Source organism: Schistocerca serialis, chromosome 4 (assembly GCF_023864345.2).
Source record: "Schistocerca serialis cubense isolate TAMUIC-IGC-003099 chromosome 4, iqSchSeri2.2, whole genome shotgun sequence".
Lineage (NCBI taxonomy): Eukaryota > Metazoa > Arthropoda > Insecta > Orthoptera > Acrididae > Schistocerca > Schistocerca serialis.
Window position 1 is genome coordinate 66,748,446 of NC_064641.1, and position 20,158 is coordinate 66,768,603.

Genomic DNA, 20,158 nt, shown 5'->3' on the forward strand with positions numbered 1-20,158 from the left:
CTCTAGGTAAAACTTTTTGTATCTAAGCTTTCTACACAGTGATAACTTTTGACATATGTGGCAACTCCTCCACTCACCTTATTCTCTCTACTCATATGTGCAGCTAGTTTATAACCACTAATATTTACCTTTTCCATATCAGACACAAGGTGATGCTCAGACAGGCATAGTATATCTATTACATTATCAGATTCAATGTCATCTAAACAAACCAGGAGCTCATCTACTTTGTTCTTCAATCCCGGAATATTTTGGTGAAAAAAGGTAACATTATTTTTTACTTTACTTTTGTGAGAATCTACTTTTTTCTTTAATCCACCAATATTTTTGTTAAATATGGTAACACCATTATTTACTTTCCTGTTGTGAGAATTTTGAGTGTTTTGGACCTCTTTAGCACCTGTTGCCTGAACTCCTCAATGGATACTGAAATTAGTCTAAAAAAGATGTACATCCATGGGTACTAGTGTCCCCCCTTATGGATTTCGCTAACAACCCTGCCAGTTTACCCTTCATGATGAATAAGATCTTTCTTTCAATATTCTTTCACCTGGACTAGAATCCGACCTGCGAGGAATTCTCCAATGGCAGTGAGGATTCCCGTAATACCATGGCCTGCGTGGACCAAAACCTTTTGGAGAAGCACATGAACATCATGAGGTACAAGACACTGCTCCCAATATTCTTTCAATAGTGCTGGAATCCGATGTCTCAGAAATTCGCCGATGGCAGTGGGCTCTACCATGATATTCTACTCTGTTAGTTTGGAGAAACATATGAATAGTTCATCACGATGAATAAGATCCTACTGCCAATATTCTTTCACTTGATATGGAGTTCGGTATCCCGAATTCGCCCATGGGAGTGGAGCCGTCCATAATATTCTAGCCCGTCAGGGCTCAAACAGTTTGGAGAAATACGTGAATAGTGCTCGCAGCATCTCAGCCCAGACCTGGGTGCATGTAAATTTCAGAGCCTGTGGTAAGGAAGACCAATTTGTGTTCCAACGCAGCTATCAGGTATTCAGTTAATATCATCATTTAATAGCTATCTTTGTATCAACCATAATACATTCGATCAAGAGTGTAGCAGACTTTCACTCACCACGTTGGATGCTATGTTTAGAGGTGACTATCCATATTATTTTCCCGTTTAGCAATCTACAATTGTTATTCAGTCAGTATTTAAGGCTGGGCATGGGTGTGTGTGTGTTGTCCATAGCGTAAGTTAGTTTAAGTTAGATTAAGTAGTGTGTAAACTTAGGGACCGATGACCTAAGAGGTTTGGTCCCATAAGATCTTACCATAAACTTACTAAAAAAACTATTAATGGCTGCAGGCTGTAAACTCATGGACAGGATAGTGAAATTTACTTTGAATGTTAGCTGTTGTTCTCAGTAATGTGTAGTTTTTAGTAGTTAGAAATTACATCATCTGTAGGAGCAGATGAACCAGTTGAGATGGACGTAGAAACCTTTAGTCCTCTGGACTTGTCCTTAATCCAGTTTACTGCGGCACATTTTCAAAAACATTCCCATAACGTGAGGACTGGTGTACATTTGTTTTCATACTTAATAATAGTTGTACCTGTTGAGAAGAACGCCAGTTTTACACAATAGCTGACAGGTGTTGTAAAGGTAATGGTACAGAAAACATGAAAGTATTATATTGGTTTCGGTGATATTTATTTATCTGACTAGGAGGTATTTCGCAGTACAGGAACTCTGGCTCAGTTGAGTGGTTCAAAATGTGCACCAGCATAAGATGGCCTTTTCTAATGGATGCTTTTATTCGTATACGCTTACAGGTAGGTTGCGTCAGGACATTTAATAATTATACACGAGTATGTACATAATAATTAAAAACACCAACACTTTAATGCTATGCTTTTTCTACACAGTAGTTTTAAGTAGACGTGAAAATATTCCAGTGACTGAGGGAACAGTACGGCAGAGGAGCGTTGCTTCTACAACATAACACGGAGGGCAGCGAGCGGGTGCGGGTCTGGTGCAGGGTGGTGCCGGGGTGGGGCGCCTCAGTGGTCGCCCTGGTCATAGTGGCGCGCCAGCATCGGCGCGTTCCTCTTCACGAAGCCGCTGAAGCCAGATCGATCGATCTCGTCGAAGTTCTTCTTCACGAAACGGTCAAAGCCCGAGCGGTCGATTTCGTCGAAGTTCTTCTTGATGAAGCTGTTGAAGCCGCTCCTGTCGATCTCGTCAAAGTTTCTCTTCTGGCTGCCGAATGTGATGCCACTGGAACACACCAACAGACAAGCTTTAGCTCTCAGAAACGGTTCATTGCTTTGTTACAATTTATAGTGACGCAACTGGACTGAGGATTTATTAGTAGGAAAGACCAGACAGGTGCACAGTTACCCGGCAGCAGAGTACACAAGACTGATGCCAGTTAAACGCAGACAGTCAGCAGGTGTTCCCCAGGTGATACCACTGAGCTTATGTAGTATGTTGTTCCTTGCAGCAACTTTATGAGAAAGCTTGGTGATGTGCTCTTTATAGGTCAGGCTTCCATCTAGAGTTATTCCGAGATATTTTTGTTCCATCAAATCAACCCCATGCGACTGGTTACCCGTACTGAGTCACAGCCCTCCACCCCACTTAAGGCGGAAACAAGCTCTACTGAGGGAGGCCAAGAAAATCTCTGCATCACCCTCTCTACCAGTGCACCAGGAATTCTGTCATCTGCCATAGCAACGAGTGCGATCAATAAGACCATCAAGTGTTACTGCAGGACAACTCATTGATGTAAATGAAAGCTGGAAGCATGAATGGTCAACAAAAACATTGGGAACAAGAGCCCATCACCTTGATCCCACAAAGAAGCCAAAAGGTTTTGACCTACCGAGGAACCCTTGGTGCCGCCTCAACAGGTTAAGGACTGGACATGGTTGTTGTAGGTTCTTCAGGTACAAGTGGGGATGGATCAGTTCACCAATGTGTGAACGTAATCAAGAAGAACAGATAACCGAACATTTAGTCCAACGCTGTCCACTTCATTCAAACCCTGTAATTCCCGATGACTTGTTCACTCTCACACCCAGCTTAATTAACTGGTTTAAAAACAAGGACTTTAAGGTTTAATCTTGTCTAATATCACATGTATATTGTATAAAATCATTTGCCTTATAACAACTGTATATTGTATAAAATCACCACATGATTAAATAAATAAATAAAATAAATAGTAGGAAAGACGCAGCATGTCATCATAGAGGGCAAGTCATCAACAGAAGTAACTGTAGGTGCTTGCCAGGCAAGTGCTTTCGGAACTTTGCTGTTCATGTAGTATATTAATGATCTGGCAGACAATATCAATAATAGCCTGACACTTTTTTGCCGATGATGCAGTTTTTTATGATGAGATACAATCTGATAAATTGTTTAAATATCCAGTTAGATCCTCATACGATTTCAAAACTATGCAAACAATGACAATTTGTTTTAATTGTTCAGAAATGTGAAAATATGCTTTTCTCAATACGATGTAGTATCCAGTGATTAAAATATCAATTAGTCATAAAACAATCAGACGACTCGAAGAAACACCTGCGTGCAACGAACTGTAGGAATCAGAAAGATTACATAGGCTCAGTCTTACATTAGGCAGTTGACAAACATCGGTTCATTTGCACGTTATTAGGAATATGCACTCGGTCTACAAAGGAGGCTGCTTAAAAATCACTTGTTCATCCTCTGTTATTGTTAGAATATTTTTCAAGCTTGTGGAAGTAATAGCAGATAGACTAGTAGAGAATGCTGCAGGTATAAAAAGAAGGGCGGCAAGAATGGTCAAACTTTTGTTTAAGTCATTTTAATTCCACATTTTCAAACTTTGAATGTTTCACCCTGTCAGTTCTCTCAACGTTTTTTTTATTGTAGGATCCCTTGCTATCTGGGTTAGTCGATTCCATCATTCAGCCGACTTTTTACCTGACTAATATTCCTTCGATGGTTTTCTTTAATATTTATTTGTCTGACAATGTTGGGTCGTCCAATTAACTCCGGTCTGGACTTTATATGAACTCAAAAAATGGTTCAAATGGCTCTGAGCACTATGGGACTTAACTTCTGAGGTCATAAGTCCCCTAGAACTTAGAACTACTTAAACCTAACTAACCTGAGGGCATCACACACATCCATGCCCGAGGCAGGATTCGAACCTGCGCCGTAGCAGTCGCGCGGTTCCAGACTGTAGCGCCTAGAACCGCTCGGCCACTCTTACCTATTATTTACTACATCATTTGTGGTATATAGCCAATATTGGTTTCAATAAAGTATATTTAACAACTGTTGCGGTTCTTCGTTCATCAACATGTATTCCACAGCTGCCGCTACGCTCAGTATGAATTGTATTCTCATGGGATGGTGTCATGGAAATGTTGAAAAACATGTACTGGAAGATGCTTGACCATACACTATCTGATCAAAGGTACCCGAGCACCAGTATATAATGGTATGATGACGATGAGGTCCCATACTCAGATGAGCGTAGGGGACGTTGCGGGAGACCCGCACCGCCCTCTTAGCGGAGGTGGTTTGCCATTGCCTTCCTCCGATGGTAGTGGGGATGAATTATGGTGATGAAGATGACACAACAATGCCCAGTCATCTCGAGGCATGGAAAATCCCTAACCCCGCCGGGAATCGAACCCGGGAGTTGGGCGCGGGGTATATAATACAGAATTGACCATTAAATGTCACGAGAGGCGGACTAGCCAATTTTACAGGGGTGGGGAAAGGTGGGGGGGGGGGGGGGGGGGAAGTGTCGTGTTGTCAGTAGCGAAGCAGTTGCTGCGGAATGGACGTCAGGAGAGCTCAGCCACGAAGACTAGTAATTGGATGTCACCTGAGTGACAAATCCATCCGGGACATTTCAACACTTCCAAAGCTGTTCAACTCGACTGTTGGTGTTGGGCCTGTGAACGAACCAAGACCAAGCAGACCTGGTACTGTCGGGCTGGGACCGTCGAGCAAATGGTTGTAAAACATGGCACGAAATCAGCTGAAGAAACCATTCGTGAGTTCGAAAGCGTTGCCAGCAGTCCAGCTAGCACATAGATTGTGCGTAGGGAGTTGTAAGGAATGGGGTACAACGGACGAGCAGACCCGCATGAGCTACTGAACAGTGGATGGCTGTGAATGAGTGGTTTGGACTGATGAACCACGCTATACATTATGGAAGTCCAACGGATGGGATTGGGTTTGTCGACTGCCTGGCGAACATTAATGGCCGTCATGTATAATTCCAGTAGTGTAATAGGGAGGAGCTGGTGTTATTGTACGGGTGCGTTTTTCGTTTTTAGGTTGTCGTCCCCTTATTGTGCGTAAGAAAATGCTGTATGCGGAAGGACACGAACGCGTTTTACACTGTTGTGTACTGCTTGCAGTAGATGAACAGTTCGTGGACGATGATCATTTTTATCAGCATAACAATGCTCCCTCTTATAAGGCATTAATGTAAGGCAGCGGTTTGTGGACAATAATATTTCTGAAATGGTGTGTCCTGCCAAGAGTCTGGTACCTGAACGCAGTCGAACACCTTTGAGATGAGTCAGAACGTCGACTTCGCTTCAGATCCTAGTCTCCAACATCAATGCGAGTGCTAGTACATTCTGGCGTCTGTACAAATTCGGTACAGTAATGCTATCCTTGTATGTAAATAATGTAAAATGATTTTCCTGTTTGGTGATGCGTGGCTATACTAGCGTAAGAATTATCAAATGTACCTCAGCGCACAGAACATTTATTAATTTTATGACAAGTTATTTATTACCTTTTAAACAAAAATATGTTCAAGATTTTTTTACTTACTCCGCATCTATGACGACCATTCCCTTTTATTTGTGAATATTTATTCTGTATTCTTATTTTTCTTACATGTTCTACATCCTGTTGGATCTCATTAGTATAGATCCAGTGCATCTAAAAGTGTTATGCACTAGAAGTATAATATACATACACACCTCAAAAAAGTTTCCCATCACCCCAGTTCCCAGAGCTCCTGAAGATAGACGTTAACTGTGGATCTTGTACCACAGACACAGTTCCTTTGACTGTTCAGAGATATCACTAATCCCGCCCAAACATGTAAACAACCATGCATGAGCAGCGCCTGTTAGACGGAGGGGTTCCGACAGCCGATCAGTTCCAGTCATTCCACCAGGAAGGAGGTACACGGCTCGTGTTGTCTTGTAGTTCAATCATGCCTAGACGGTCGACACCGCGTTCCGATCGCGGCCGCATTGTTACTTTGTGCCAGGAAGGGCTCTCAGCAAGGGAAGTCTCCAGGCGTCTCGGAGTGAACCAAAGCGATGTTGTTCGGTCGTGGAGGAGATACAGAGAGACAGGAACTGTCGATGACATTCCTTGCTCAGGCTACCCAAGGGCTACTACTGCAGTGGATGACCGCTACCTAAGGATTATGGCTCGGAGGAACACTGACAGCAACGCCAGCATGTTGATTAATGCTTGTCGTGCAGCCACAGGACGTCGTGTTACGACTCAAACTGTGCGCACTAGGCTGCATGATGCGCAACTTCACTCCCAAAGTCCATAGCGATGTCCATCTTTGCAACCACGACACCACACAGCACAGTACAGATGGGCCCAACAACATGACGAATGGATCCCTCAGGATTAGCATCACGTTCTCTTCACTGATGAGTGTCGCATATGCCTTCAACCAAGCAATCGTCGGAGACGTGTTTGGAGGCAACCCGGTCAGGCTGAACGCCTTAGACACACTGTCCAGTGAGTACAGCAAGGTGGAGGTGCCCTGCTGTTTTGGCGTGGCATTATGAGGGACCGACGTATGCCACTGGTGGTCATGTAAGGCGCTGTAACGGCTTTACGATACGGGAATGCCATCCTCCGACCGATAGTGCAACCATACGGGCAGTATATTGGCAAGGCATTCGCCTTCATGGACGACAATTCTCGCCCCCCCCCCCCTCGTGCACATCCAACGAATGAATTCTTTCAGGAGAACGACATTGCTCGACCAGAGTGGCCAACACGTTCTCCAGATATGAACCCTATCGAGCATGCCTGAGATTGATTTAAAAGGGCTCTTTATGGATGACGTGACCCAGCAACCACTCTGAGGGATCTACGCCGAATCGCTGTTGAGGAGTGGGACTATCTAGACCAACAGCGCCTTGATGAACTTGTGAATAGTATGCCACGACGAATACAGGCATGCATGAATGCAAGACGACGTGCTACTGGGTATTAGAGGTGCCGGCGTGTACAGCAGTCTGGGCCACCACCTCTGAAGGTCTCGCTGTATGGTGGTGTGGTTTTGATGAGCAATAAAAAGAGCGGAAATGATGTTTATGTTGACCTCTATTCCAATTTTCTGTACAGGTTCTGGAACTCGCGGAACCGAGGTGACGCAAAACTTTTTTTGATGTCTGTATAATCTAATTAATCACTAACTTGTCTGGTTTTAGCTCTATCATTCTTCTACAGACACCTTATTGAAAGTGTCCCCAGAAGAGTTCATGCTTCATAAAAGCGTAGGGTGGACACACCTTACATTAATGTCCCCGAAAAGGTGTCCGGATGATTTTGTTCAGATAGTGTAGGCCCAGTTATCCCGTGAAAGACTACGTACAAAATTTCAAGAGCTAGTGTTAAGTGAAGAATCTTGAGATATTTCCCAACATTCTACGTATCGCTAACGTAGGGACCGCGAAGAGAAGGGTTAGACTCCGCACTGGATTGGAACAAGAAGAAACCCTAACTTGTGGCAGTGGTTTGTTAAGTAGCTACTGGGTGGTTATAATTAAAGTGCAGTTACTCGCGGAGGTCCAGTGTGGGCTGTTTTTATCGTATGGCAGCGAAACTTGGTATATATGCTAATGCGTTAACGCGGAACCGATTTAAGCTGAAAAAATTAGTTCCAATTTTGGTCGCCATGTGCAAATCTGGCGCTGTACAGCATCTCGGCCGGCCATTGTGGCCAAGCAGTTCTAGGCGCTTCAGTCTGGAACCACACGACCGCTACGGTCGCAGGTTTCGAATCCTGCTTCGGGCATGGATGTGTGTGATGTCCTTAGGTTAGTTTGGTTTAAGTAGTTCTAAATTATAGGGGACTGATGACCTCAAATGTTAAGTCCCATAGTGCACAGGGCCATTTGAACAGCATCTCGTTGGCGTCTCTAGTGGTTATATTGAACAAATGGTGTAAGCAGCAGTTACTAGTGAAATCAACATTACCCTTTTCTCACTTGTTTTACTCTTTCTGCCCATGTCCCAGTCTCATGCATCACTTTTATATTAGTCTTCTTTGTATTCACTGCGACAGATTTGCACCTGGTGGCCAAAATTGGAATTAATTTTTTTCCAGAGTAACGGTTCTGCATTAATGCATCAGAATATTTATCAAGCTTCGCTGCCGTTTGTTAATTACAGCCCACACTGGACCTGTGTGAGTAGCCACCCAGTTTGTACACCTAGATTTAGAACAGATTTGTGGATGAAATTTCCTCGGTTCGAAGATTTTGTCACTTCAGTATAAAACCATTGCCTTTCGTGACGTATGGCCATGCGTTCTATACGAGTGGTCAAAAGTCGGAAGAAAGGACTTGATGTAATATTGATAGCGAGTCGCTCCTCCACTGGTGAGGCCTATGCCGTGCATAAGTCTCTTCACAGTCCTGTTAGAAATTGGTTCCTGAGCCCCACATTCAAAATGGCGGTGATCAGACTCGTAGTAGACTCGTAGTACCATTTCGCACTGTTCTGCTGAGGTGGCGTGGTGCCGTTCATCAAACACTTGCAGCAGTCCCATGCGACGACTTACGCAAGTGGAAACATTTTTCTGGTACTGGAAATCCAATCTAAACATTCTTTCACCTCGGAATCCCCAATTCTTGTCTACTCCGGGTATGAAATGACCCGCGCGACTTGCACCGATTATCGTCCCTTGTAAGTCTATTAAGTTGCGACTTACTGATACGTTCAATTACACTCCTGGAAATGGAAAAAAGAACACATTGACACCGGTGTGTCAGACCCACCATACTTGCTCCGGACACTGCGAGAGGGCTGTACAAGCAATGATCACACGCACGGCACAGCGGACACACCAGGAACCGCGGTGTTGGCCGTCGAATGGCGCTAGCTGCGCAGCATTTGTGCACCGCCGCCGTCAGTGTCAGCCAGTTTGCCGTGACATACGGAGCTCCATCGCAGTCTTTAACACTGGTAGCATGCCGCGACAGCGTGGACGTGAACCGTATGTGCAGCTGACGGACTTTGAGCGAGGGCGTATAGTGGGCATGCGGGAGGCCGGGTGGACGTACCGCCGAATTGCTCAACACGTGGGGCGTGAGGTCTCCACAGTACATCGATGTTGTCGCCAGTGGTCGGCGGAAGGTGCACGTGCCCGTCGACCTGGGACCGGACCGCAGCGACGCACGGATGCACGCCAAGACCGTAGGATCCTACGCAGTGCCGTAGGGGACCGCACCGCCACTTCCCAGCAAATTAGGGACACTGTTGCTCCTGGGGTATCGGCGAGGACCATTCGCAACCGTCTCCATGAAGCTGGGCTACGGTCCCGCACACCGTTAGGCCGTCTTCCGCTCACGCCCCAACATCGTGCAGCCCGCCTCCAGTGGTGTCGCGACAGGCGTGAATGGAGGGACGAATGGAGACGTGTCGTCTTCAGCGATGAGAGTCGCTTCTGCCTTGGTGCCAATGATGGTCGTATGCGTGTTTGGCGCCGTGCAGGTGAGCGCCACAATCAGGACTGCATACAACCGAGGCACACAGGGCCAACACCCGGCATCATGGTGTGGGGAGCGATCTCCTACACTGGCCGTACACCACTGGTGATCGTCGAGGGGACACTGAATAGTGCACGGTACATCCAAACCGTCATCGAACCCATCGTTCTACCATTCCTAGACCGGCAAGGGAACTTGCTGTTCCAACAGGACAATGCACGTCCGTCTGTATCCCGTGCCACCCAACGTGCTCTGGAAGGAGTAAGTCAACTACCCTGGCCAGCAAGATCTCCGGATCTGTCCCCCATTGAGCATGTTTGGGACTGGATGAAGCGTCGTCTCACGCGGTCTGCACGTCCAGCACGAACGCTGGTCCAACTGAGGCGCCAGGTGGAAATGGCATGGCAAGCCGTTCCACAGGACTACATCCAGCATCTCTACGATCGTCTCCATGGGAGAATAGCAGCCTGCATTGCTGCGAAAGGTGGATATACACTGTACTAGAGCCGACATTGTGCATGCTCTGTTGCCTGTGTCTATGTGCCTGTGGTTCTGTCAGTGTGATCATGTGATGTATCTGTCCCCAGGAATGTGTCAATAAAGTTTCCCCTTCCTGGGACAATGAATTCACGGTGTTCTTATTTCAATTTCCAGGAGTGTAGTTAGTTACATATTCATCGCTTTGGTAGATCATTTGAACGATTGTTTTATGAAAATGATGGGGAACGAGTCAGTTTACAGGATATGTAAACAGGACTTGTCTTAACATTAATTAACATATTTTTGAGGTTTTATTTATACAGCTACTTCTCTAGAAGCCTTCAGTACAAACACGTGTCTGTTCAGATATTCCGTGTGCACGTGGTTGTTTTTTTTCCTTTTTTGTACCAGGCAACGGTATGGAAGTGTGCGGCAATCCCTGGAAAAAGACGAACCGTTTCTCGTGAAACCGTGTATTCGATGAAGGCTGTGCGATCATTGTGCTGCCAACGATTGTCTCACTTAAAAAACCTAGAGAATAAGATGAGAAAGACAATGACTCCTGCGGAGTCATGTAGACAGTCGTTTCCCCCTCATTCAGTACGCGATTTGAATAGGAAAGTAACTCGATATTGTGGCACGATGGTCGTTCCGGCAAGCACTCACTGTACACTGGCCTACGGGGTACGGGGTGTTTGGTTTAACTGGTGACAACTAAACATCTCGAAAACGACGCTTCGTACGAAAGAAAATGTTCTAGGCGAAGAGTTGACAACACTAAAGAGGACATCCGTCTGTGCTACAGCTGGCCACCACCTAACCATCCCTCCTGAGTGGATGGGGTCATCTTTGTATTTTCAAATGGGAACTCCATTTTTATTGCACATTCGGATTCTACTCCAAAAAATACGAACGATTTACTCTGACTATTTTCCATTCGTGGTAGATGGCAATATAAACGAGAAGTAACACGTGTATCTGCTTTTGCAATTACGAACCGACGCATTTGATTCTGAATTTCATTTAAATCTGTCATTGTGAAGGTTTGTGTTGCAACGGTTGTTATTGATGTTCAAATGTTGCTAGAGTGTTGCAAATGTATTATTATTTATTTATTTAGCGTGTGGCATTACATATGAACAGCGGCTAGCAATTGTGGATTACATAGTTTACAAAATTTTACAAAAATATATTAATTTCATAATTTATAATTTAGAAAATAAGTATATAAATTAATGTGTAATTTGTCGATCCATTCAAGGGCTGCCTCTGTCACTTCAAAGAAATCTTCCAAGTTCCCACGGTAGACTCTACCGCTACAGCTTGCTACAATGTGACGGATCGTCTGGTGTTCATTTCCACGGCCACAGTGAGAAGATGAAGCCCTTCCCCATCGGTAGAGGTTTCCAGCACAGATGCCGCGGCCTGCGCGGATCCGATTAATTGTTTTCCAGGCACGTCGCGTTAGTTCCATACCGGCTGGTCTTGTGTCAACTCTTTGGAGGGTCTGATGTTCCTCGTGGGCGATGGTGTTCCAAATTTCTGTCCACTCTTTGTTGCTACTGAAAGTAGCTGCCTGTAGGACTCTGCCAGTAGGACAGATGGCTGCCTAGATTTTAATCGATTCATTCGGAGTGCAGGAACGTCAGAGTGCATTGGAAGCTCGAGGATTTTAAGTAATTTTTGGTATTCCTTGAGGAGGCCGTTCTGTCTTCGGAGGTCAGGTGACGCAATGTTGCTTAGAGGTGGTAACCAGTATACAGGAGTAGATTTGATGCAGCCTGTTATTGTCCTCATTGCTGCATTTAGCTCCATGTCAATTTTCATCTACATACATACTCCGCAATCCACCATACTGTGCGTGGCGGAGGATACCTCGTACCACAACTAGCATCTTCTCTCCCTGTTACACTCCCAAACAGAACGAGGGAAAAATGACCGCCTATATGCCTCTGAACGAGCCCTAATCTCTCTTATCTTATCTTGGTGGTCTTTCCGCGAAATGTAAGTTGGCGGTAGTAAAATTGTACCATAGTCAGCCTCAAATGCTGGTTATCTAAATTTCCTCAGTAGCGATTCACGAAAAGAACGCCTCCTTTCCTCTAGAGACTCCCACCTGAGTTCCTGAAGCATTTCCGTAACACTCGCGTGGTGATCAAACCTATCAGTAACAAATCTAGCAGCCCACCTCTGAATTGCTTTTATGTCCTCCCTCAATCCGACCTGATAGGGATCCCAGACGCTCGAGCAGTACTCAAGAATAGGTCGTATTGGTGTTTTATAAGCGGTATCATTTACAGATGAACCACATCTTCCCAAAATTCTACCAATGAACCGGAGACGACTATCCGCCTTCCCCACAACTGCCATTACATTCTTGTCCCACTTCATATCGCTCTGCAATGTTACGCCCAAATATTTAATCGACGTGATTGTGTCAAGCGCTACACTACTAATGGAGTATTTAAACATTACGGGATTCTTTTTCCTATTCATCTGCATTAATTTACATTTATTTATATTTAGAGTTAGCTGCCATTCATTACACCAATCACAAATCCTGTCCAAGTCATCTTGTATCCTCCTACAGTCACTCCACTACGACACCTTCCCGTACACCACAGCATCATCAGCAAACAGCCCCACATTGCTATCCACCCTATCCAAAAGATCATTTATGTAGATAGAAAACAACAGCGGACCTACCACACTTCCCTGGGGCACTCCAGATGATACCCTCACCTCCGATGAACACTTATCATCGAGGAGAACGTACTGTGTTCTATTACTTAAGGAGTCCTCGAGCCACTCACATACTTGGGAACCAATTCCATATGCTCGTACCTTAGTTAGGAGTCTGCAGTGGGGCACCGAGTCAAACGCTTTCCGGAAGTCAAGGAATATGGCATCCGTCTGATACCCTTCATCCATGGTTCGCAAGATATCATGTGAAAAAAGGGCGAGTTGCGTTTCGCAGGAGCGATGCTTTCTAAAGCCGTGCTGATGCATGGACAGCAACTCCTCTGTCTCAAGGAAATTCATTATATTCGAACTGAGAATATGTTCGAGAATCCTGCAACAAACCGATGTTAAGGATATTGGTCTGTAATTTTGAGGATCCGCCTTCTACCCAATTTTTCTCACATGTGTGCTATTGAGCCACACTGGGGCATAGTATTCAGCAATAGAACAGACCAGCCCTAAGGCAGCGCACAGCAGTGTCGTAGCTCTTGCGCCCCATGAGGTACCACTCAGCTGTTGCAAATAATATGGCTGTACATTTCTGGCAAATAAGCTGCTTGTATGGTAAAGTAGTTTTCTGTTCCCACAGGGTTGATTGCTGTGAGTCCCCAAGCCATCGGTATGCTTGATTTAGATGGCCGTCCTCGAACCCCGTCAATCAGGGCGACTGATTTCGATGTATGTTTCCATGTAACCACCGTAATTCTCGCGCTGGCCGTTACGCGGCTACTGGCAGCACAGAAACTGCAACACCTGTGATAAGATAAGATATCCGTGAAATGATAGTGGCAGTCACACCTGCCATGGATACTCACGGAAATGAAACATCCCAATAGTCAGAGGCAAGGCGACTCACCGAAATCAAGCATCCCGATGGCAACAAAGAACTACTATATCCACGGTGTTGTTCCTGGATCACGCTAAACGTGGTTTCTAACCAGTCATTGAAACGGCTGAAGATATTGTACTATTCGATCAAATTTGCAGCACGAAAGTAATGTTCGAATATAAATATCAACCGTCAGAACACGAAGGTTTACACTTACACTGTACGTGAAACATAGAATCAAATGTGTCGGGCCTTAACGGCAAAAACAGGTACACTTAATTTTTTTTTGTAGAAATAGTAAACTGTCAATCGATTGCAAACTAGAAGGATTATGAAAACCCCTTTACCATGGTTACAACACTTATAAAGAAAATTCTTCGGAAGATTAATATTGTACGAATGGAAAACAATGGTTTCCCATTTGAAAATGACAAAGCCCATGGAAGAGGGATGGATATTAGGTGGCTAGTTGTAGCACACATGTGTACCCGTTAGTAATTAACTTTTCATCTAGAACATTTTTTTCGTATGATGAACCATTTTCGAGATATTTAGTTGTCTAAAGTTAAAAGAAACACACTATATACATACAGGTGCAAGTGTATATGCGGAACCCCAATCAAAGCCTCTCTTGAAGGAAAATAAACCATAATTTTGTCATCTACTGCAATCTGAATGCCACAGGATGGGTGCTTCCGGAAACCATGATGGCACGTAGGAGTTCGTTCGCCAGAAAGGCCGTAGTACGTGAATGTAATAAGTGGTGCATTACTTGTAGAAGAAAAAGGAGTCGATGAAACATGACTACTGTGCTGGGCGTCGATATGGCCATCGAACACAAACTGGTACGACATGCACCTCTATTCAGTCTCGTGGCGCGCTCTGTTGGTCGAGTGAGTTATACAGCTCAACTAATGCTAGAAGAGGGGCTAGTTGCTCCGCACATTCAATATAGAGCCCAAAGGATACCCAATCAGGTCCTGTGGTCTTACCTCTACCGAGCGATCTGAAGCATCAGTTATTGTAGTATCAATCATTTTCTCATCGTTGCGACGGTCGAATGTGCTAAATGGTGTTTTTTTCTGGCTAATGAGTTTCAGGAGACAGAATTTAGTATTTCCGCCTTCATTTTATCATCTTCCTTTTCGGTGCTATCATGGCCAACGCCAAGTTACTATTTTATTGACTGATTCACTCCAGTTCAAAGAATTTCTTAAATTTATCGATAACTCGGCATCTTATAAGTATGCTGTGATACGCAAATGATTAGCTTTTCAGAGCATTCACACAAGGTTGCCGCCGGTGGCGACACCTATAACGTGCTGACATGAGGAAAGTTTCCAACCGATTTCTCATAAACAGCAGTTGACCGGCGTTGCCTGGTGAAACGTTGTTGTGATGCCTCGTGTATGGAGGAGAAATGCGTACCATCAAGTTTCCGACTTTGGTAAAGGTCGGATTGTAGCCTATCGTGATTGCGGTTTACGGTATGGCGACATTGCTGCTCGCGTTGGTTGAGATCCAATGACTGTTAGCAGAATATGGAACCGGTGGGTTCAGGAGGGTAATACGGCACGCCGTGCTGGATCCCAACGGCCTCGTATCACTAGCAGTCGAGATGACAGGCATCTTTTTCGCATGGCTGTAACGGACCGTGCAGCCACGTCTCGATCCCTGAGTCAACGGATGTGGACGTTTCCAAGACAACAACCATCTACACGAACAGTTCGACGACGTTTGGAGCAGCATGGACTATCAGCTCTGAGACCGTGGCTGCGGTTACCCTTGACGCTGCATCACAGACAGGAGCACCTGCGATGGTGTACTCAACGACAAACCTGGGTGCACGAATGGCAAAACGTCATTTTTTCGGATGAATCCAGGTTCTGTTTACAGCATCATTATGGTCGCATTCGTGTTTGGCGACATCGCGGTGAACGCACATTGGAAGAGTGTATTCGTCACCGCCATACTGGCGTATCACCCGGCGTGATGGTATGGGTGCCATTGGTTACATGTCTCGGTCACCTCTTGTTCGCATTGACGGCACTTTGAACAGTGGACGTTACATTTCAGATGTGTTACGACCCGTGGCTCTACCCTTCATTCGATCCCTGCGAAACCCTACATTTCAGCAGGATAATGCACGACCGCATGTTTCAGGTCCTGTACGGGCCTTTCTGGATACAGAAAATGTTCGACTGCTGCCCTGGACAGCACATTCTCCAGATCTCTCACCAATTGAAAACGTCTGGTCAATGGTGGCGGAGCAACTGGCTCGTCACAATACGCCAGTCACTACTCTCGATGAACTGTGGTATCGTGTTGAAGCTGCATGGGCAGCTGTACCTGTACACGCCATCCAAGCTCTGTTTGACTCAATGCCCAGGCGTATCAAGGCCTTCATTACGCCCAGAGGTATGCGTTCTGGGTACTGATTTCTCAGGATGTATGCACGCAAATTGCTTGAAAATATAATCACATGTCAGTTCTAGTATAATATATTCGTCCAATCAATACCCGTTTATCATCTGCATTTCTTCTAGATGTAGAAATTTTAATGGCCAGTAGTGTATTTGCGTTTAAATATCCTTATTGTTTCTATCATTTAAGATATCTTTTCTGGACTGAATAGAGGAGCATTGTTTCAGGATTAAATTAAGTTCCCGACCAAGATTTTAGGGTGACTCCCTTTGGGTGTTACACAAATACCGAAATCAGATAATCTCCTCCTAAATAATGCCAAACGAGAGGTTCTTGCCTTTCAGCTCTTGGGGCCGTAGCTGAATTGGATTTGGAATTCTGTGATGGCCTACCACGGTTGAATGATTAAAAACTGCGGAAAAATAAAAACAAAAATTTAACATACGAATGCGTAATCTCTCGGCAATAAAAATTTCCATGGGCTTCCAACAGCCTCATGACGTTGAAATCCCACGAGCTCTCGACCGACTTCTCCTCGGTCCTCGTGCTTCCAGGACACGGCCGCCGCGAGGCTGAAGCGGGCGCTGTGAACACGGAACGTGAATATCCTCTTATCTGGCGAGGGACTGACCACCAGTGACGTCACAGGGGACAACATGGCTATATAAGAGAGGGGTGGGTGGCATCGACAACGCTGTCCCGGGTCCTACTATTCCTTAAACCCAACAATCCCGCCCATGACGCCTGCTTCCAGCGACCCATCAGCCCCGCCTCGGTGTTTAGCAAGATCTCAGAATCGATCCTCTTCCAACTCACCTAAGCCAACACCTACTCCTTACTATTAACCGCTGTGGCTTCCATCCCAAATCATCCTTCGTTTGCCAACTCCTATAACTCATATTCTGTCAGCTTAATAACCGAAAATCTGCCTTTTTTTGTATCTCTTGCCCTCAAACGTTTTATCATAAAGTATGACATTCCGGTCTCCAGTTCAAACGCCAGACCAGTCCACACCCAATGAATTATGTGCACGTTACTATCTCTTTTCTATCCAATTATTCGTCGTTTATCATAATAAACACCAATTGCCATAGCTTCCATCCTTCTACAAGAGTGCCCCAAAACCCCTCCCTCCATCCCTTTTACGCAGCTGACATGCACAACCCACCCCACTCTGTCCATCTCCAATACGCTAATGATGATGATGATTGGTTTGTGGGGCGCTCAACTGGGAAGTCATCAGCGCCCGTGCAAAGTCCCAATTTTTTCACAGTCCATTTTATTTACGCAGTCCAATCTAGCCACTATCACGAATGATGATGGTGAAATGATTAGGACAACACAAATGCCAAGTCCCCTGGCAGAGAAAATTCCCAACTCGGCTGGAAATCGAACCTGGGACCCCGTGATCCAGGCTAGCAACGCTAGCCACTAGGCCATGAGGTGCGGACCCAATGTGCTGAAGACGATCGTCCCCCCCCCCCCCCCGCCCCCCCTCCCCCCCCGCCCTTCATAGCTCTCCGCCCAGAAATTCCAACAGTCCTTTCAGCGCCATCACTTCATATCCTGGTGCTATCAGTCATTCCAAGTTATTCCATTATGTAAAGTCATCCGAAACCTAAGCAATAATTATAGGACGAATTACTCACAGCTTCTAGCGCCATAACTTTTTGCTAATCATGTATTATCGTCCTGTCCAACTACCTAATACACCAAAACATCTCAGACTACCCCTTGACCATAAATTAACAGGGAAACTTATCTATTAAAAATCCAACAGAAATACGACACTGCAGCGCCAGTGTTCTTCAGACGAACGATGCAATGTTCTTCCGAACATTCATGCACGTTCAAAAGAACAGGCACCTCGTTGACTACAGCCGTTATGAAATACAAGAAATGTATTCACAGTTGCGAATATGGACAACCACCAGGTGCGTTATGGAATGACAATGGACATTTGTGCCCGACCGGAAAGCGAGCCCGGATTTCCCGCTGATTGTAAGGGCCTTCATGTCCGAAGGAACCTGGCATCATAATTCGGAATAACACAGGCACTGCAATATCGTATTTATCTGCTGACTCTGAGTAAGCGACTTTCAAGTAAAATGTCTCCCCTGCACGGGGGTATACATAATGGATGTACGAGTACAGGTTGTACAGACATGGTTGACGACATATCGAAGTTTGCGTCTGCCCGTGAGTCGTGGTCGGGTAGCCAAATGATTAGGCGACCACTCGCGATAAGAAGGAAACCATGATTGAGGCCGATCCCGCACAAATTGTCATTGTCGTAATTCCGTAATATAGCTGTTGGTTGACCATATTCGCAACTATGAATACATTTCTTGTACGCAACAGGTACACTACAAGAGAATAAAACCACTAATCTGCTAACTGGCCGAAATGAGGATTTCAACCCACCGCAGGTCTGTTCACCTATAGAACCTCGATTCCTTCACTCGTCTGCAATGCGATTATAATCCTGATATCTGCTTCACCAGAGTTCTATAACTCTCTCCAAATGCGTGAATGTCACGCACTCCCCCCTTTGCATTGTATTGTATGTTAACTGGCGACCTAGAAACGAGGATCCATCCCCGCCGCAGCCGCAATGGTCTACAACCCCAAGACGACTACCGCAGTCCACTACACCCCTCCGCCGCCCCACACCAAACCCAGTGTTATTGTGCGGTTCGGCCCCCGATGGACACCCCCTCCCCCCTTCCCTCCCAGGGAACGTCACACACCAGACGAGTGTAGCCCCTATGTTTGCTTGGTAAATTGTGGTGTACGCGTACGTGGAGAACTTGTTTGCGCAGCAATCGCCGACATAGTGTAGCTAAGGCGAAATAAGGGGAACTAGCCCGCATTCGCCGAGGCAGATGGAAAACCGCCTAAAAACCATCCACAGACTGGCCGGCTCACCGGACCTCGACACAAATCCGCCGGACGGATTCGTGCCGGGGACCAGGCGCTCCTTCCCACTCCGGAAAGCCGTGCATTAGACCGCTCGGCTAACCGGGAGAGCCACTCCCCCCTTGGTTTCCGATCTGTTTACTCGCCCCTGCAAGAATACTTTACTAGCTCATCACTTTTCTTTCCTGTTCACAAACATTTAGCATATGTAGGGTACACAACCCGCAAACTCGACCCCAGTAACTACATTTTTCCGTCTAACTTCCCATCCTGGTATCCTGCAGCGCCCATGCCGACATATTTCACCAGCCTCACACCCGCACATTCCCCATGTCAGTTTCACATTCCCGGAGCATGAAATCCGCTCTGTTAGGTAGTCTTTCCACCACCCGTAACCAATGCTTTCCGCCAGCAGCTCAATTCAAGTTCCGCACCATAATTCTCAACTTCTCCTGTCCCAAACTGATCCTTCCGGTTTCAGTGCAGTAAAGAGCTCCGTCACTTTTTTCGCAATCTCCCTCTCTGTCCTTTTTTGTAAAAAAAGAAATGTGTGAAATTATATTAATAATCATTAAAAATTGTAAATATTTTATCATTCGTTTCTCTAGCTCTGGCTGAAGAGCTGCATGTTGTACTGGTTCCGACACATGCGAAGGAATGAAAAGAAAATAAAGGGGAAAAAAGGCAACAAGGCATTCAGTTAGTACTTGACAACTGCCGAGGATTACTCAGTGAGAAACCTGTGGGATTTTAACCACTTGACATGGCTGTACGGCCGAGAATATTTTATTAAAGTCAGCTTATATTTGGAGTGAAAAATCGGTCTTACAGTTATTTTATCTATTGCTCTTAGTACTTACAGGTTTTTATTTTCTAACTACTGAATGTTCATACAAAGACTGTTTCCGCCATTTATGACTAAGAGTATTTTGTCTTGCGTGGGTGTCCTCTTTATCGGCACGGCTGGTAAAAATTTCAAGCTTCAGACACTCGGCGTTTCACCACTTCTTTTTT

At 45.5% G+C, this 20,158-nt stretch overlaps 1 protein-coding gene across 1 annotated transcript in view; it reads right to left on the bottom strand.

Annotated features, from left to right (window-relative positions):
* Nucleotides 1-1,662: 1,662 nt before the first annotated feature.
* Nucleotides 1,663-20,158, bottom strand: part of LOC126473787 (orcokinin peptides type A-like) — a 431,695-nt gene continuing 413,199 nt past the window's right edge. Inside the window, exon 4 of the mRNA XM_050101061.1 lies at nt 1,663-2,251. Within this exon, the coding sequence (XP_049957018.1) occupies nt 2,035-2,251 (217 nt within the window). The 3' untranslated portion in view covers nt 1,663-2,034. The remainder of the gene's footprint in view (nt 2,252-20,158) is intronic.